Raw genomic sequence first — 20,481 nt, 5'->3', positions numbered from 1 at the left:
TTTTTTAAATTATAGTTAAGGCTTCAGACATGCATTTCTATAAATCTATATTTTGGTTAAAGTCTATATATATAAGGGAACATTATAGAAAAAATTTATATATGCATAAACATTGTTTATACATTATGTATATATATATATATATATATATATATATATATATTACGGTTTTTGTAGCATTCTAAATAATTTGATATATAAATGTTTAAACTTAGTGTTATTAAATGTTTTGTTGAAGTTATATGAGCAAAATAGCAAAGTTAACACAATGAATAATTTGAATCTAAAAATAAATAAATCTATACCACTGTATCTCCTTGTGTTGGAAGTAATTAGTTATTTGTGAGGACCAAAAAAAAAAAGAAGCAACGTTCCTCATAATGTTGGGACAGAGTTCCATGTCCTGAAAGCGACCCTGAACGACAGGATTAATTATGTGAGGATTTAAATAAGATTCAAATCTCTTAGTTGTGTTTAGCTGTAGTCATAACATTGATTAGCTACACTAATTATTATATCACTGGAGGAAAAGTCTACGTGTGTGTGTGTGTGTGTGTGTGTGTGTGTGTGTGTGAGGGAGGGGGGGTGGTGTGCTCAGTTTGTGAGTGTATTTCCCCTGACGCAGGTATGAGCACATGTTCGGGGTGTGTCCCAAAATCAGAGCACTCTTAAAAGCACCTTCTGCTCACGCTCACTCACACAGTCAACTCAAGAGTTCAGACGCTACCAGCAGGATGTTAGCGAAGCGCGTAAAACAAGCTATCTGGCTCCTCATCAGCTTCACGCTGTTGGATCTTTGTTTTGCCGGACCGAGACCTTCTCACCATGCGCCTCAGAGGCACCGGCACTCCGGGACACGGGTGCAAAACGACAAGCCCATGCTAAACGACCAGGGGCAGCAGAGGATTCACTTCCCTTCCTTTAGCAGCGCGGGCGTTCAGAGGATTCACATTCCTTCACTTAGTGATTCGGACACACAGAGGATTGAGATTCCTTTACTGGATGATGGAAACCTGAGCCAGGTATTGTGGTTTTGACGGTGAAGTCTTGCGTTCGAGTTCCTGCTTCAGGGTTTTAAACCAGGATTTGTATTTCTTATTTGGGATCTTACTTCGATAGTTTTCAGTTTTCGTCTCTGAGAATTAAGAGTTCAAATGCAGGGATCCTGTAGCTGGATGGTGTTTTGTGAGATAGGTGACTCGTTTGAAGGTCTAAAAACTAATAATTGGCAGGAATTTCAGTAGTGTGCCATTAAGCCATTGTAATTTGTTTATTTCTTTATTCATTTACTTAAAATCTAAAGAAAAAAAATACTGATAAAAATGGTTTAATCTCAGGCAAAAAAAATATATTTTTTATGCTTTATTCTTTATTCTTTTTTATTTTATATTCTTTTCTGTGACAATTCATATATTACCAGACTGACTCGTTTTTAAATGCGTTTTTAATTTATATACAGGTATGTTTGATTTTGCAGTTCCTCTATAATCCTGCGGGTGGCACACCCTAAACTATTCACACATCCTGTGTGGTAGAAACATTTATTTGCTACATTTGTTTAGAACAGGAACAGGATATAAAAAAAAAAAAAATTGATACTTCCAGCATCGCAATACAAATCGAATCGGTACCAAGGTATCGTGATAATACCGTATCGGGTGATCCCTGGTGATTCCCGTCCCTGTTAACGAGCATCTGTTTTCAAATCAAACAGCCGTTAAGGACATCCTAGTGATTCTCTTCTTTTATTATACTTTTTAAATACTTCAACTCTATATTGTGTGTAACATTACGTCATGTTCGAACCGCCACCATCAGTCAATATCACCACATCACTGAACACACAGGAAGAGAAAAATAGATATTTCTTCAGAAGTTGTTAAAGATGAGAAAGTTCATGCGTTTCTTTCCTTCTCTTTCTCTCTTCCTACAGAGATGTACTCGCGGTTACTATAGAGACCGAAATGGGCGCTGTGTTCCCTGCGCATGTAATGGACGTTCAGACGAGTGTGACGAGACTACAGGAAGATGTCTGGTAAGAACAAATGCGACAAGCTGTATTTTTTAAAAGCATTTCGATTTTTTTTTTTTTAGCCTGTCTGTAAACCACCGTAAAGAATCCATAAAATATAGTTCATGCTGCCTAGGCTTTCATTCTTCACTTTTAGTGGTAACTTTAATGTATAATATAAAGTGTCAGACTTTGAAGGGTTTTCCCAGAATAGCACGCGCAGTATGTGGGGTGTTCAAGTCAAACCGGGACTTTTGATTGTTTAGAATGACAACACAGTATTTTTCTATATAATCCCCTCCTACACTAATGCATGCTTGAATACGATCAAGGTGGAAAGTTTTCTCAGTACGCCGGAGCCATGTCTGAAACACTGGCCTCCCAGGAACTCCTTTGAGTGAGTTCAGCACTGTATGGAGGACAACAGAACGTCTTTGCCAGTTTTTTTTTTTTTTTTTTCTATTAGGGAGTTCCTAGGAGGCCAGGTTTTTTTTAGCAGTGATAATCCCATGAAGCAGACAGTCAGGTTCCATACAGTCAATTTATGCTTTTGTACTTTGCATGATTTTATAGTAGAAAAAAAATAATAGAGCACAATAAATACTCAAACTTCATCTACATTCAGTTAAGTAGAGACATTAAATAGATGAAGGAATGCTAACAGAACTATTAAGGTATAGAAAAATGTAATTAACCCTTTTATAACTACTATAGTTATGGAAATGAATTTGCACCTGTTTTGGGGATGCCATGTGAAGCATGATTTGAATTTCTTTGTAATCAGTCTTTAATAATTGTACAAAAAAAAAATGCATTATTTGACCAGCAGGGGGCTCACACTCCGCCCCATGAGACTCCACACACAGAAACCTAACAGTGCTTAACTAATCTTTATCCTTGTACGGATTAAATATTTAATTTGTTTATACTGAAAATATGCGATAAGTTAAATTCCTTTCCGCCAGAATAGTGGAATAGCCAGTGTACTGCGAGAAAGCTCTCCAATAGGTCTCTTGGCTCTACACACTCTATTTGTGTTATGGTGTCTTTAAGACAACTTGATCTTTTTCCTATTCCCTGAAACTTGATTCCGCAATGTTGTGCCAAAAAGTGTACGACTGCCAAAATCAGATTTGAGGACGATCTGATTGGACTCCTACGCAGTGTGAACAAATGACTTAAAAGTCTTCACCACAGTGTGTTAATGTGTCATGAGGGTGAAGAACGAGATAGGATAATTCAGTGCCCTTATTTGTGCTTGTATAGCTGCAGCCATGCATCATGTTTCGTACAGATGTTTGTATAATAATTGTTTTTTTCAATAAAAGACTACATGCACACGAGGGAACCGTTTAGCCATTTAGTCGAGCTGTGATCATGTTAAACGTGTGTGTACTGAAGGAAGACCACACGACTCCAGTAACACACCATGTGCTTCAAAATTGCGTTTCTTTAATTCCAGGGTAAACTCCAAGCTGTTTTCAGTGCACTACGACTGAAACAGCATTCTCCTGAATGAGATAAGAGGAGGTGGCGATATGCATGCATGCTTAGAAATATAAAGTCTTGGGCTCAGTGAAACAATGACAGCAAAAGAATTAAAGCCTGTTTGAAGAAGAAAAAAAAAAAGTAGGGAAAAGTGATTTTCTTAGTGACCCAGTGATTCTTTCTGAACAGAACTGCCAGGAAAACACAGCCGGAGATCACTGCCAGCGCTGTAAAGATGGTTACTATGGCAACGCCGATCTGGGAACCTGCGCGATCTGTCCCTGTCCACTTCGCCAGGAGAGCAACAAGTGAGGAACCCCTACCTACTCAACCAACAAACACACACACACACACACACACACACACACACACACACACACACACACAGAGCATTTTCTAACTAAATAAAAAAAAATTTGTTAAGAATTTATAAGAGCAAATAAGAACAATAATAATAATAATAATAATAATAATAATTATTATTATATATATTTATTCTTATAATAATAAGATATTATTATCTTATTATTATAAGAATAAATAAGAACAATAATAATAATTATTATTATTATTATTGTTCTTATTGTGTCCATACATTTTTTTATATTTATATTCTTTAAAAGAATTTGGTTTTAAAATATTTTTAAAACTTTTTTTTTCTTTTTTTTACAAAACTCACTTTTTTTTCACTAAATAATTTCTGATTCTAGATCATTTTTGTTTAATATTTTAAATTTGTGTGATTATTTTTTAAACAAAAAAAAAATCTCTGAATTCATTACATTATTCAAACAAAATAAATATCACATTTTTGTGCAAATGACAAAATAAATCAGGGTTGTTGTTTTTGTGGCGAACCACAATCTGTCTTTAGATCTGGGTGTAGCTCTGGAGGCAGTCCAGTACAGAGACATCAGTAACTCTGCTCTACATAGTGATCATAGAGATATAGTACAAGCTTGTGAGCCTCAACATTGTTGTGATCTGAGTCCGTATCTGGAGGAACTCATGACTCCCGTTTGTTTCCTCAGTTTTGCCGTGGGCTGCAGTGAGACGTCTGGGAGAATCCGCTGTCAGTGTAAACCAGGATACACAGGAGAACACTGTGAGAGGTGAGTTATCACATGACCAAAAACACTTTTCACATCAGCATTAAACACACGCAGTTATTTAAATGAAGCCGTCTTTATTGGGTAATTTATGATGGTTAAGTTAATAATAATAATAATAATAAAAAAGATTTAAAAAAAATAAACACAAAATTAAACAAACCCAGAGTTCTCTCCAAAACATCCTGAGTCTCCAAAAAAAAAAAAAAAACACAGAACTAAAATAAATGAATAAATAAATATCATAAATCATAAGAAAACTAACTAACAAAAACCAGAATTATTCAGGGAGGAGGGGGTGAGGAATCATAAAAAAAGCAATCATTAAAATTCAGTATAGTCCCTAAAATAAAGCAATTTCTTAGAAAATCCAGATCATTTTTAGAAACAAATCATCAGCCCTCCTACTAAAAAAACTGAATCATCAAATATATATTTTAAGAATTATCTTAAAAAAAAGAAAAATAGAGATTCTTTAAAAAATGGAATTATCTACAAAATACAACCTTTTTTTCCCAAAAAATAATAATAAAACATCATCAAAAATAATCCTACTAAAAGAATGGAAAATCCTTAAAATAAAACTTGAATCACCAAGAAAGCCTAGAAAGAAAGAAAGATCTTATTAAGACAGAATAATAAAAAAAAGCAATAAAAATAAATATTTCTCGCCATCAACTATTATCATCATTTTCACCATTTAAAGTAAAAAATAAGTTAAATCAATAAATAAATAGCAGATTTATTGAAAGAAAAACCATTTTGGAGTGTAGCTTGATGTTTGTTGTTTCTTATTTTATTTTTCCTTTCAGTTAAATTAAGTTTTATTTTACTGTATAGCGCTTTTAAACAGTGGTCATTGTCTCAAAGAAGCTTCACAAAATAAAAAAAATTACTAAAAATAAAATTATGGAAATGTGTAAGAGCGAGGAAATCATAAAACTTATTAATTTATTTGACTGTCTATACTTGTTCCAGGTCTCATTTTACTGGTGTGTGAACGGTGTGTAAATGTACGTGTTCTCCCCAGGTGTGCTCCCGGGTACTTTGGCAGTCCGAGTGAATACGGAGGCAGATGTCAGCCGTGCAACTGCAACGGGAACTCCTGCTCGTCCACCACCGGAGGTACAGTACCGTCCTCTATGACTTTCAGCATCCGTACCATAATAAAGATTTTCTCTAAGCTCTGTTTGATTCGTCCCTGAGACAGGCATGGGGAATGAGACTTATTAATGCTCCTTCTTTATGATTCCAGTGTGCAACTACGTCCAGGACCCCATCGACACGAACCCCGCGGAGAAGTGTACAGGTACGCCGCTCTCCACTCGCCTGTTTTTGTTCAGAGGAAGTCTCGTGCGCGCGGACCAGCATGATGTTTATCTGTGTTTGTCCCTCAGAGTGTGACAGCTGTGCCCAGACCTTACTAAATGATCTGGAGCGCCTGGATGGGGAGCTGGAGCGGCTCAGGGTGCAGCTGCGCTCCATCGATTCCAACTCGGAGGCGTATCGGCGCCTGAAGGAGCTCGAGAAAGCCATTGCTGACGTGAAGGTATTTTTATTGAATTATTCAAGTTTAGCTTTACACCCATAAACCAAGTAAACCAGAAGACTGAAAATACAGACACACTGCTTTTTCAGAAAATGGTGACAAATTACTCAACTGTCGTGGACGACCTGAGGCCCAAAGTGACCGAGCTGGAGCAGGAAGTACGCCTTCTGAATGGAGACATTAACAGGCTGAAGCAGGAGGTAGGTTTTTTTTTCTAATTTCAATAAAAAGTCTTTAGTGAAATATTGTTCTTATTTTTTTCTATTGTTGTTATTTGTATTTGTGTTTATATAAGGCTGAGAAAAAGTCAAATGAGGCCCAAAAGGCGATCAAAAATGCAGACAAGACTCACAACAAAGCAAAAGATCTCAACAATCAGGTGCTGGACATGCTCAGGAAAATCCAAGGTGAACAAACACACACACACTTTTAGCATCACATTTTAATTGAGCATTAAATAACGTTAGAAGTTTAAACACCATTTCCGTATCCTTGATCTCTCAGAGCTCCTGAAGCAGCTGAACGATCCGTCATCGGGAGGCGGCAGCACACTTCCTTCAGGAGACGCGGACAAACTGCTGAAGGAGGCTGAGCGGCTGGTGCAGGCGATGCAGGACAGGAGCTTCAAACCTCAGCAGGACGCTGCGGAGAAGGAACTGGACGAGGCAAAGAAACGTAAGGGAATTAAACCAGCCTGCAAGGATAACATAGGTTTATCTGTTCTTGGTCCCCCAAGTGGAGTTCAAATGGAGTCTGTAGAAAAGTCTTTACCGTTGGAATCATTAACAAAAAAAAGTAAACAAAACAAAAAACTCCAGAATAATCTTTAAACAAAACCTCATAATCATATTGTAAATAATCATTATTATTTAGTATAAATATTTTTTATAAAATACAGAATAATCAAAGAAGCATATTCATCTAAAAAAAAGTAAATGTCTAATTTTTTTTCAATTATTTTGTTTTTAAAATAATCATCTTATAAAACAAAATAAAAAAGAATCAACAAAATAAATAATTATCTGATAACTTTTTAAAAACATAAATTTTAAAACAATCCATAAAAATAAACAAAAAAATTACAATCATCAAAAAACTTGTCAAATAAAAAAAGATTTAATAAAATAAATTGTATAACATATCAAAAATGCAGAATCGTCTAAAAACATTCCATGCCAAACTAATTATTATTATAAGTAGTAGTAGTAGTAGTATTTTACTAAATTGTAGAATTATATACAATGATATTATGCAATTATATATTATCTAATTATATCTATATGTCTTATAAGAGGGAGTGCTGTTGTGCTGAATATTAGCACGGCTGTGATTTAGGGTGCTTTTGTACAAAAGTTCCACAAACACTATTCAATATTAGGGATGATACTTATAGTTAAAGTCCCTGTGATCTTACTGTCCTTTATCGACACTTGTAGAGATCCTCGTCCAATCAGATTGGACGGTCAAAAATTATCTGTTGTACCATTTATATTGTTTTCTAGTATTGTACTGAAGAATCACAAACCCCCATCAGAGTTCTTATATTTGCTTTATATATACTTCGGACTGTATTATAGGGAAGGAAATCATAATCTTATTGTGTGTGTGTGTGTGTGTGTGTGTGTGTGTGTGTGTGTGCACGGCAGTGTTAGATTACATCAAAAACAACTGCACAAAGCAGTTAACTCAGAACCAGGAGGCAGCTGAGAGGATCAGGAGGCTTCTGGAGGACTACGAGAAGAAGCTTAAGGATCTGGAAAAGTCCCTTAAGGAAGCTAATGACAATGTGCAGGAAGCCAACACACAGAACACACTCAACGCTCAGACCCTCAGCGATCAGATGGTACGAATGCGCAACATCTCACCTGCTCACACAAAACCCTTCACCAGATAAAATAAAGATTAGTGTTAAAATCTTCACCTCTTCTGTTTCCACCGATAGAAACGCATCACCAGTCTGGAAAAGGAGAAAGCCAATGTGGAGAAGGACATCGGTTTGGCGAAGGATCAGCTGAAAGACGTTGAAGACCTGCTGAAGATGCTCAGTGACAGTAAGAAGGTAATGTCTCAAGAACGTACACCATTTCTCTTATTATTATGTACTTCAGAGCTGCCTCTGTTTTTCGTCTAAATAAATGGAAATGTGCATGTAAAAGCAACGAAGAATAAATTATACAGGTTTAATTTTTTTCTTAAACTGATGTTTTACATACATTTTAAATGTTTTTTTTTTTTTTTAGTAAATATTACACATCTAAATTTAAATCAGTACAAGTAAAAAAAAATATAATTAAGAAGGTCTTGTAAATAAGTGAAAAAAAGAATATTTTGTTAAAATATATAAGGAATGAAAGTAAAAATGTAAATAGGGCAGGCAAATAAAAGTAAGCAAAGGTTTACAGGTCAGTAAGTGAAAAAGGATTAAGTAAGACAAATGAGGAAAATCAAGGTAATATAAAGTAAGCTAAAAGATGATATAAAAGTAAATTAGTAAAATAAGAAAATAAAAAGCAAAAGGAAGTGAAAAAACAAGCACAAGAGTGAATGAAAATAAAATGAGAATGAAAAGTAAAAGAATGAAAAAGGTAAAAAAAAAAAAAAAAGTCAACTTAAAGGTAAATACAAACAGTAAACAGTGGCAGATTAAATTGGAATTTACAAAACTAAAAAAATCTAAATCAGACCTGCCAGAAAATAAATGAAAAAGTAAGGTAAGCAATAAAGAAATATAAATGGCAACAGACTTGGAAAAGTATATAAAAAGCAAAACATTAAGAAAGTGAGTACAAAAATAATTATTGTATTTCCAGTAACATTCTACAATACATAACTCTAATCAGATATGCGGTTAGATCAGTAAAATACTAATAATAAGACGTAAAAATGTAATGTAAACGTAAAGTAAAATTGAATAAATAAGATAAAAATAATTGAAATAGGAAATAAGCTTCGACTAAATTTTATAAAAGGAAGAATGTACCTGTCTTAATATATATATATATATATATATATATATATATATATAATTATACAAGTATAAAAAGGTTTTTAACAAGTAATGACATGAGAAGGATAATAAAAAAAAAACTTTAGTTAAATAAGTTAATAATAGCGTACTGTACTCAAATCTCAGCAGGCTGTAATCTCAATCAGATACAACAACAACAGATACCATCAGACTGTTTTTCCGGTTTTGGTTTGTTTTTGTTCGGTTTTAATGCTGATTATTTCCTCACAGGAATATGAGGAGCTCGCTGCAGAGCTGGACGGAGCGAAGACCGAGCTGACGGACCGAGTGAACAGCATCTCCCAGAAGGCCGCTCTGGAGGGGCTGGTGAAGGACGCCGAGGATCACGCCGCGCTGCTCAACAAGCTGGCTAACGAACTCCAGGAGTAAGGAACACTTTATTTACTTGTTTGTACTGTTTGATCTGAGCACCATGCTGTAACGGGACAACTCGCAGTATTAATGAAACACCACTCAGTTCTACATTGCTTTTTGCATACAGAGATATTTAAATAAGCTGTAAGATTAAATAAGACCGGTTTATACTTCTACATGAGGTACTGAGGTTCTTTTGTGTGTGTGTTTGTTTCAGGGCCGTAAAGAACTCGAGCGGCCGAGCCGATGTGAAGGACGCCCTCGCCGCCGTCGACGCCTACAAAAACATCACGGAGGCAATCAAGGCAGCCGAGGAGGCAGCAAACAAGGCCAAGAAGGCAGCTGACAAGGCACTGAACGTAAGAATAGAGGAAACCACACATAAAGATTTAGTTTATGTGGCTGAAAATCGAGTGGGAACTGTGTGTGTGTGTGTGTGTGTGAGGTTGTCATTTAGAAATTAGAAACGATGACGTTAAAATGTAAGCAATTAAGTAAAGCAAGGTACATGACCAAAGGTAAGCAAAAGAGAGAAAAAAGGAAAGGAAATAAATAAAACCATTTAAAAATAACTGAAATTAAATACATTAAAAAAGTTAATTAACATAAAAAAACAAAGTTTGTATACAGGTTAGAAAGTGAGAAGATGAGTAAAAAAATCAGCAAACATTTAAGAAAAATAATGAAATATTTCTGTATTTATTTGTATTTATTGATTCATCTTTAGGACGTGATTCAGGGCGATATAAGCAACAGGGCAAAGGATTTGAAAGACCAAAGCGCGTCACTCCTCAAAGATTCTAAACAAGCTGAGAAAGATCTGAAGAGTAAGTACATATATGATCATTGTAATTCATCCTGTTTTTAGTTGTATTGTTTTTTATTTAGATAAATTTATTATTTATTTCATCTTAAGATCTAACGAATAACCTGAAGGATCAGCAGCAGCGCTTGAATGGTGCTGAGAAGAAGAAAACCCAGCTGGAGAAAGATCTGCGTGACATCAACAACAATCTGAACGACATAAAGAGAGGTACTGTAGGAAAGAGTTGTGTTTATCTTCTGTATCCTCGCATTATAAACACGTTGTTATACTGTTTCATACAACTGTTTCCTCTCCTCACATAGACGACATCGCTACGATGATCGATATCGCCAAGAAAACTGCACAAGCCGCCAACGCCACAGCTGGCGCCACGATGGACAAGCTGAAGGACATAAACAAAGAACTTGACGCTTTAAAAGCGCGAAACATTACCGGATCTCCAGACCAGGGCAACATCGACCGCATGCTCGAGGATGTGGACATGGCAGGTGGGTGGAAATGTTGCTTCAATGGTTAAATATAAAGTGAAAGGCGTGTCGAGACTAATCTGATTTGTTTTTTGCCCATACGCAGTGAAAAACCTGAGCAAATCAATCCCGTCACTGCTGGATAAATTCACTCAGGTGGAGAATCTGAGTTCGGAAATTGACCCCAACAACAACATCTCCTACAACATCATGCGCATTAAAGAGCTGATCGAAGAAGCACGCAGCGCCGCTAACAGGGTAAGACCACTCGCGCGTTCAAAAATAACTCGGTTAGCATCAGTCTGACATTCCAGGGGACAAAGCACCAATCAACGTTTTATGTGGAAACGTTAAGTACAGTATTAATATTACTATTAGTATTTGTTAAGTTGAATTGAAAAATTCAACTTAACAAAAGAGCTTGACTTTTTTGACTCCTTTAGACTATTTTTATTCAAAGTTGACTATTTTTTATTAAAAGTTGACTCTTTAAATTGGACTTTTTAATTTAAAGTTGACTTTTTAAAGTTGATCTTTTATGTAAAGTTGACTTTTTAAAGTTGACCTTTGTATTTTTATTTAAAGTTACTTTATTTAAAGTTGACTTTTTAAAGTTTTATTTAATGTAAAAAAATATAATTTTTTTATTTAAAGTTGACTTTTTATTTAAAGTTAACTTTAACTAAAAAAAAAAGAACTTTAAAAAGGAGTCCACTTTAAAACTTTTTTTTTTCACTAAAGATGACCCTTTTTTAAAGGTGTCTCTTAATTTTTTAAGTTACCGCTATTAAGCATTAACACTAATGCTATTTAAAGTTGACTTTTTAAAAAGTTGACCTATAATTATAATCAGTTGTCTCTTGATTTTCTATTTTTTGTTTGTTTTGGTAAAGATTTTTATGCCTTGGGCCAACATGGAAAGAAAATTCTACTATTTTATAACTGTCGTAAAACCTTAACTTTTTATCAACCCTATGTGTGGAGCACTAAACAGCAATTAGTAAAAAATTGGAAAATATTTTATTTTCATATAATTTAAAATTTTAACTTATATTAAATTTAATATTATTTTATTAAATGAATTGTTAGTGCTGTACCCTGTGTTTCTGTCTCACACCACTCTTTTGGCCAGTCAGTGATGTGGGTGTGGTGAGTTCAGACAGCATTAGCGTTAGCATTAGTGATTGCCAAAATCACATGTATTGCTCGTTAAACGCCCCTTTATTGATCCTTGTCAGGTTCCTGTGCCCATGAAGTTCACTGGTGTGGAGTACGTGGAGCTGCGACTCCCCCGAACCCTGGATGACCTGCGAGCCTACACATCGATGACTCTTCTCCTGCAGCGTCCTGCATCTGAGAAGCGAGGGGACGGCAGACGCCGGCGTCGCCAAGTTAACAATAATGACGGAGATCTGTTTGTTCTCTATCTCGGAAACAAAGATGTAAGTAAATCTTTGTAAGAGTAAAAATCTTTCAGTAGTGTAGTCTGTAATCAATAAATATTAATATATTCATAAATCATATGAATAAAAACATGAATCCACTTCTGGACGTAACACATTCATTCATTCATTTAAATAAATTGTAATAACCTATATTATGTATCACTACAAAATGACCTGCATCCTTGTTATATACAAAAACCGTGACCAATTTGTACAATTTAATTAAAACTTTATGTTTGAAAAGTCATTTTAAATTTGTTTTATCTTGCAGGGGACTAAAGACTACATGGGCATGGTTCTGAGGAACAACATCCTCTTTTTCGTTTACAAGCTGAACGGTGTTGTTACGGAGATCGAGTCAAACGAAATCACTCTTTCGAAACCAGATCGTATCTTCTTCGATAAAGTGGATGTGAGCAGGTGGGCAATCGCACACTTCTGTTCACGTTTCTGAAACATTAAATGCAGAACTTTGGGATCATTAACGGTGCAATGTGATCTCGTGTATGAGGGAATAGAAATCTAAAGAAATGGAAATAAAAGGGGTCACTGGATAAACTTAAAAAGTCTTCGAGATTTCTGGTGTATACGATCTCAGATAACGTGACGGTTCACTTCTCAAGCTGAGCAAAGCAAATAAATATTCTCTCTGCTTGTCTGTTACCTCTTTAGGATTTATGAGGACACCCAGGTCAATCTCACAAAGTTATTCACTACGAACTCTCCCGACCCCGAAATCATAAACTCTAAACAAGGAGATCCGCTTTTTAACCTGCTGGACCTCAATTCCACTAACGCGGTCTTCTACGTAGGAGGTTACCCCGATGACTTTACTGTAAGTGTGTTTATACTGCATGTACTGAATATGAATACTGCATTTGATATGTAGAAATATTTACCTCTCCAAATTAAAATGACTCTCCCCCTTTCAGCCTCCACCGCTTCTTCATCTCCCCAAATACCAGGGCTGTATCGAGTTCAACACGTTTAACGAGAGGTTAATAAGTCTGTACAACTTTAAATCACTGGGACCCGAGAACGTTAATTTGCAGACACCGTGCAAGAGGTGAGTCCCAAAATGTCCCACACGTTTCACTGTATATCTATATCATAGTTGGGTAAATATGAAAAGGAGTGGAATGAGAGCCTCTTACTCTATAGAGTGTTATGGTGTTCTCTCTCAGTCTGAGCCCCAACAACAGTCGAGCATTTTCTAGAGTTAAACATCGCCTCTGCCATAACTTCGATCTCCAACAAATACCACTCTCTTTAAGTTAATGACACTATATTTATCCTTTTTTTTACTCAAGGCAAGGGATGAAAAGGCACTCAGCCAAAAATGCACTAATGAATCGGACAATTTCATTCATGCAATTTTATTCAAATATTTGAATTTTTTGGGAGGTAGCTAAGTATCAAGATAAAATACAGAATTAACAGAATGTATTCTGAATATCTCCAAAACTTCATTTGTTTTATCAAATTCCAATGTGCTTAAATAAATAAACATGTTCCAACCGTTCACGATCAAGCATCCAACACTGCTGTCGTGAAACACCAACATCTGACCTTTTGCCTCTTTTACAATTCCAAGATACATCCGGCCAGTGGAGGGCGAATACCTTGAAGGCACCGGTTATATTCAGCTGCAGCTTGAAAAGGTGCCCAAGATACTGCAATTCACCCAGACGATCGAGACTCATGCAGAGAACGGCATCATCCTGTACATGGGAAATGAGGTCAGATTCAAGTCAGAACAGAATTTGAAATGTCACAATCTACATTTATACACTATATTGTTTTGTTTCTAATATGTGTTGAAATCCACAAGTTTGTGTATTGCAATATTCAAGAAATAAATTAAAGAATTAAATAATTTAGAAAACATTTTATTTTACTTCTAAGGAGACATAATTTTATTTTTTATTACCTATTATTCAACAGTTTTTATTTAGTAAAAGGGAAAAGAACTTAGTATGTATGGCAAGTTCCATGTATTAAATAGTTAAATGATAATAATAATAATAATAATAATAATAATAATAATAATAATTAATATTATTATTTTTATTTTTATTTTTTTTATTATTATTTAGTAAAGAGGGCAAAACACTTTTTATCTATGGCAAGGTTTATGTATTAAATAGTTAAATAATAATAATAATAATAATAATAATAATTATTATTATTATTATTATTATTGCAACTATTATTCAATAATGTTTACTTAGTAAAGAGGAAAAAACACTTTGTATGTATGGCAAGTTCCATATATAAATAATAATAATTATTATTATTAAATAATAAATATTATTATTTAGTAAAGAGTGGCAAAACACTTTTTATCTATGGCAAGTTTCATGTATTAAATAGTTAAATAATAATAATAATAATAATAATAATAATAATTATTATTATTATTATTATTATTATTGCAACTATTATTCAATAATGTTTACTTAGTAAAGAGGAAAAAACACTTTGTATGTATGGCAAGTTCCATATATAAATAATAATAATTATTATTATTAGATAATAAATATTATTATTTAGTAAAGAGTGGCAAAACACTTTTTATCTATGGCAAGTTTCATGTATTAAATAGTTAAATAATAATAATAATCATTATTATTATTATTGCAACTGTTATTCAATAATGTTTACTTAGTAAAGAGGAAAAAACTCTTTGTATGTATGGCAAGTTCCATGTATAAATAATAATAATAATAATTATTATTATTTTTATTATTATTTAGTAAAGAAAGGGAAAACATTTTAATCTATGGCAAGTTTCATTTATTAAATAGTTAAATAATAATAATAATCATCATCATCATCATTATTATTATTATTGCAACTGTTATTCAATAATGTTTACTTAGTAAAGAGGAAAAAACTCTTTGTATGTATGGCAAGTTCCATGTATAAATAATAATAATAATAATAATAATTATTATTATTATTATTATTATTATTATTATTGCAACTATTATTCAATAATAATTATTTAAATTAGAGGACAAAAAAAAACACTTTTCATAGCAAGTTCCATGTATAAATAGTTAAATTATTATTTTTATTTATTTTAATAATTTTTTATTTAACCTTTATGAAATAGCATTTTCATTAGGTGCTTAAATATGGCGTAAGTAGAACAAATGAAACAAATAGAATAAAACATAAATATAAAAATTAAGTGTTAACTATATATTTGTAAGTATTTTCTCCGTAAATAATTTAGATTATTTCAAAATATTAATTTTTATATATTTTTTGCCTATAAATATGCAGTATATACTGTACATTATTGGATAATAATAATAATACATAAAATTTCCTGAGCTAGTGTTAATGGTTCAGACAATCATTACTACATGGCAATTCTACAATAGTGTAATAAACTGGACTTGAGTTTCCCCCCTAACACTTGTTGTTATGACGTACTGTTCTGCAGACTTCCTACTACCTCATTACTCTTGAGAATGGCTACGTGGTGCTGAGTGGCAGAGTAGGAGACAAGCAGCTGGAGACCAATAGGAGCAGCGAGCCACAAGATATCGTAAGCGATGTTGTTTTACAGTATCAGCACATAATGTGATGCGAATGTTCAGATTTCATTTGTGTGATTAGAGTTTAGAAATCTGTGCTCATCAATGAACGAATGCACTTGGATATACTAAATTTTGCACACTTGTAGCACTTTTTGTAGTTTAATTGTGATGTTGTTCCCTGGTTTTTAGAACGGGGAGATGAGGGTGATCTTTGACGGTGCTAAAAATATCTTAATGGTCCGGATAAAAGGCAAAGAAGTGGTAACCGGTCGGTACTTTCAAGGCACTTTTGACAGCTACTTCATCGGTGGCATACCCTCAGATTTAAGACGCAGGTGTGTCTTTTTTTGTTGTTTCTTTATTCCATTGTACAATACTTTGTAATTGCAATTCATTTCACATGTTCAAGTCAAACCGAGACTTTTTGATTGTGCAGAATAACAGAACACTTTATTTCTCTATATAACCCTCTGCTACACTAATGCACTTATCCCAGTGTTTCACTATTGCTTGGACATCATCAAGGTAGAAAGATTTCTCAGTACACCGGAGTTATGATCAGACTGCCTGCTTCATGCCTGAAACCATATTCTAAAACAATTGCACCGTTCAAATGTTTTACTGCGGCTAAAAGTCTCATCATCATTCTGTGCTCGAAGTCTTCTGTACATGTCAAAAGTCCCAGTTTGACTTGAACAACCCTTATCGTATTCTGTTCCACTAGGATACTTGTATTTTCTTCCATCAGCATACATGTATTGCATTTTACCATGGAACTGGTGTAAAAGAAAAAGAAAATGAACTATTTCCAGTTAAATGTCGGTGCGCTTTTGATAGCAGAGATAAAATCTTGTCTCTACTGTGTCTCTTCCAGAGACAACATCACAGTGGTACCTCTAAAAGGCTACGTTAAGAATGTGAATGCAGCTGGCAAAGCTCCTTCTCCATTAAATAAAGTGGGTGTTGGCCGGAGCTATAGCAACCAGATTCTGGTAAGTGTTTTTTTATTTTTGAATAAATAAATGAATATAAAATAAGTCAAGATTCAAGCCAAGTTCAACTAAGCGAGGTGACTGTTAGTGCCGCGATAAAGAGCAAAGGTAGATATTAAATGTAGATATTGTGGTGTTAGTTTTAACTGTTGTAGTTATATTTAAGGAATATCACATAAGCAGGAGTGCTGTTGTGCTAAATATCAGTACATCTGTGATGAGGGCATAAAAAAACATTACAGACAGTTTGGAACAACTTTAAAGCAATTATTAAGTGAAGTGTTGTTTGAGATGAAATTAGATTATTAGATTTTTTGAGGGGGTGAAAGTAATTTTGTGACCATCTAACATCAGCACTCTTGGAATCGGATTACTCAGTCAGAACTAACAGTTGTCTAATAGGAGTTATAGTATAGCTTGTAGTAGTATATGTACTGTAGTAGTAAGGATGGTAGTTGTAAAGAACTTTTTTTTTTTTTTTTTGCTTTTTCTATTTGAAACAGTTCTAATAGTTGTCATAGTTGTCATATAATTATAGTTGTGTCCTGATAAAAATAAAATAAATAAGCTTTAACACTGACTGTTACAAAGCACTGACACTGGAGACTCCTTCCAAAAATCTGAAATAAAATTTCCCTCACAGAAATTATTATGCATTTTTCTTTGTTAAACAACAGTGTATTTTATTTTATTATATATATTTTTTAAGTGAGTAAAGACAAGCATGCTGTGCCATTGATACAGTATGGGTGTAATTAATCAACCCTTATTGTCTTTTTTATCTTTCGCAGGCAATGAGGAAGGCAGACTTTAGCGCCGGCGGGTCGCTGGACTCTCCACCCACCGGCTTCAGCCTGGATGGACCTCTGACAGTCTCACTGGGATTCAAGAGCACTGAGAAGGACGGCCTTCTACTGCAGAACAGACAGGCTGTGAGTTTTCTCCTGAAATGTTCATGTTAAAAGTTTAAAGTTTAAAGTTAAAACATATTGATTTGGGCTTTTAAATAAAACCACATGCCCGTTAATCTTTTGTGTTTTTAAGTAACTAAGAGTGTGAAATGTCTGAAACAAATCAGCTAAAGGTGAGTTGTTGTTGTTGTTTTTTTTATATAGAGCAAAGACATTGCGCTCTCTATGGCGGATGGATTTGTGGTGCTTAAGTACCAGAATCGTGTTTGGAGATCCACAAAACAATACCAAGATGGAAAATGGCACTACGTTACTGCCACCAACAAGAACGGAAGGTAAATAATCTAGTCCTAAGTACCTATAGACTGCAAGTTATATTCATATATACCAATCAGCCATAACATTAACAGGTGAACAATATCAGTTATATACCACTCAGCTGGTGATGGAATCATGGGCAGAAATCCCTGAAAAAGTCAATGATAACCATAATAGAAAGGTGTCTTAACATCTAGTGCACCAACATACATTATATGAGGCCCACAGCCACCATCCTAAACTCCACAGAAACAAGCACCAGACTATGGAGGCCCAACTCCACAAACCCTCTACACCCAATGAGTCCAATGCTAACATTCCAGTGCCAAATGCTACATTACACACCTGAGGTCTTGTGGAGTCATGCCCCAGAGCTGCCCCAGTGCCACAACATGCATAATCCTACACATGGTGTTTTGTGTTGTAATGTCATGGCTGGTCAGTGTATACAGACTGGTAAACAAAAACTAAAGAAAAGGACAGAAAATATGGAAGAAAAAGGCTATTTATTCCATGCTTTAAGATCTTTATATCATGACTATTATGTAACGTGCTTGATTATAATAATGCAGTACAATTCCCAGAAAGCATTATGGTTTCTTTGGTTCTTCCTCTAATTTGATTAGTGTTTTTCATTTACCTAAAGCTACAGCTTCATATCCCCCATGTCTTGCAGAATGGAACTCCGAATTGATGAAGACGACAAAGGAGAGACTTTCACACAGTCCCCCAATCTAGCATTCCATGCCAGTAACGTCACGCTGGGTGCGGGCACCTTCACGGGCTGCTTGTCCAACGTCTACTTAAGAAGGTTACTATCACTCCAACACCGTTGCTGTTTTTCTGCTAAACGAACGACCATCATCAATACTGTATAGCGAGTGTCATAGATAAAATAGAAATAAAAGTCCTGCTCATACTGTAATTAAGCATTCATGCACCAAGTAAGATACATGTATTCCTTTATTTATTCATTTATAGATCCGATGCTTTGTACCAGCCAGAGGACTTAAGTCAATTTTTCCAGACGGGAAACGTGGTGATAGATGCTTGCACGTCCGAGCATCAGCCCGAGGACATGTGGGCCAACAGGAGGAAGGTGAGCATTCGTGCACTCGCTCTCTCTCTTTCTTAAGTGCACATAGAACAATGATATTGTGACCAAATACCATAATACAGTTATTAAACTGCTTAGCTAGAATTTTAACACAGCAATAATACTGAATATAAATATGGCAGCAAGAAGCGATTAAGGATCTAAGCACTTCTTAGCCCCACTGATTCAGTGACAAAGAAAGATCAGAATGGCTTTCTAGAAAGACATACTACATTTGATGGCCTGTTTTCACATTAGCCTTGTGTGTTAACATCGGGTCATATGTGGCAAGTTAAGTGCCAATACGTCAAAGATTTTCCCGCCTGTCGAATATCAAAAACCAGAGAAAGACGTCTCATGGTCTCACGGTCTGATGATGCGAAGGTCCTCAGAGGTTAGAAGTTAGATCTGCTGGGTCGTGTGCTCACGTGTGTGTTGTGTGCTTTTGTTTCCAGTGATGAAGACGGTCCTGAGAGAGAGTGGACTAACAGGGAGATGTGTGTCAGCTTGTCTCATCTTAGACCAGCACCCGCCTAACCAGACGCCTAATCTGATCACTGCATGACCATTTGAATCATTTATTAAACATTTCTCACAGATAATTTATATATAAACATTTCTTCAAATCCTAACCTGTATGTAAACACACCACCATTTATGAGAGAGAGAAAAAAGTAACATTGTTGTGGAATATTCAGTCTTTTTTTGTTGTTGTTGTTTTTACGAGTGTCAATATGATTACCAGTGTGTGTGTGTGTGTGTCGGATAAAGGACTACTAATAAACACTCTAACCAAGTTAATACGTTTCCATCATTCAATCAACATGCTAATATTCTCATTATTCATGTTCTCACACTTTTTAACAATGTCATATTGTGTGTGTGTGTGTTTGGGAGTGTGTGTGTGTGTTTGGGAGAACTGTGGGGAAACTGTGTGTTTTATATTGGATCTTTGTGGGAACCAAAAGTCCCCGTAAGAAAATGAAAATCTGAGTAAATGACAGTGTTAGGTTTGTGGGGACGTTTGACTGGGAAAAGAAAATGTCCCCACTTTAATCAAATATTGCTGCTAAAATATCTCCTTTCACTTACTAATGTTACTGTTAAACTTGGATTTCAGTGTAGTACATAGTCTACTATAATGAATCGTCTACTTTCATGTCAATGTCATTTCAAAAGTCCTCACAAGTACAGTATAGTAGGATGTGAGAGTATGTGCTGTGTCAAATGGATTTAAAGCTCATGTAGTTGGACAAATGAATCACAGATACTCTAACACTACCAAGTGCTATAACATGGTCAAGGTATAATTTCCCAAAATACTTCAATTATTTAA

General features: G+C 34.8%; 1 protein-coding gene across 3 annotated transcripts in view; it reads left to right on the top strand.

Moving 5' to 3' along the window:
- Positions 1-20,481, top strand: part of si:ch211-241e1.3 (laminin subunit alpha-3) — a 101,039-nt gene that overhangs the window by 73,512 nt on the left and 7,046 nt on the right. For 2 of the 3 annotated variants that reach the window (XM_053493440.1, XM_053493432.1), the window contains exons 41-69: positions 1,934-2,035; positions 3,689-3,807; positions 4,531-4,611; positions 5,639-5,733; positions 5,864-5,917; positions 6,006-6,157; positions 6,247-6,357; positions 6,453-6,564; positions 6,662-6,832; positions 7,804-8,000; positions 8,100-8,216; positions 9,396-9,550; positions 9,757-9,898; positions 10,267-10,366; positions 10,456-10,572; positions 10,668-10,853; positions 10,939-11,090; positions 12,071-12,274; positions 12,549-12,697; positions 12,950-13,112; positions 13,210-13,343; positions 13,872-14,016; positions 15,732-15,836; positions 16,018-16,163; positions 16,703-16,820; positions 17,612-17,752; positions 17,936-18,066; positions 18,726-18,860; positions 19,031-19,148. In XM_053493440.1, the coding sequence (XP_053349415.1) occupies positions 1,934-2,035; positions 3,689-3,807; positions 4,531-4,611; positions 5,639-5,733; positions 5,864-5,917; positions 6,006-6,157; positions 6,247-6,357; positions 6,453-6,564; positions 6,662-6,832; positions 7,804-8,000; positions 8,100-8,216; positions 9,396-9,550; positions 9,757-9,898; positions 10,267-10,366; positions 10,456-10,572; positions 10,668-10,853; positions 10,939-11,090; positions 12,071-12,274; positions 12,549-12,697; positions 12,950-13,112; positions 13,210-13,343; positions 13,872-14,016; positions 15,732-15,836; positions 16,018-16,163; positions 16,703-16,820; positions 17,612-17,752; positions 17,936-18,066; positions 18,726-18,860; positions 19,031-19,148 (3,852 nt within the window). Of the gene's footprint in view, positions 1-1,933; positions 2,036-3,688; positions 3,808-4,530; positions 4,612-5,638; positions 5,734-5,863; positions 5,918-6,005; positions 6,158-6,246; positions 6,358-6,452; positions 6,565-6,661; positions 6,833-7,803; positions 8,001-8,099; positions 8,217-9,395; positions 9,551-9,756; positions 9,899-10,266; positions 10,367-10,455; positions 10,573-10,667; positions 10,854-10,938; positions 11,091-12,070; positions 12,275-12,548; positions 12,698-12,949; positions 13,113-13,209; positions 13,344-13,871; positions 14,017-15,731; positions 15,837-16,017; positions 16,164-16,702; positions 16,821-17,611; positions 17,753-17,935; positions 18,067-18,725; positions 18,861-19,030; positions 19,149-19,600; positions 19,947-20,481 lie in introns of those variants that run through there. The other variant, XM_053493450.1, reaches the window with a different exon arrangement.

Source organism: Clarias gariepinus, chromosome 1 (assembly GCF_024256425.1).
Source record: "Clarias gariepinus isolate MV-2021 ecotype Netherlands chromosome 1, CGAR_prim_01v2, whole genome shotgun sequence".
NCBI lineage: Eukaryota > Metazoa > Chordata > Actinopteri > Siluriformes > Clariidae > Clarias > Clarias gariepinus.
The sequence above is the reverse complement of the archived record's forward strand: the minus strand, read 5'-3'. Positions and strand labels throughout refer to the sequence as shown.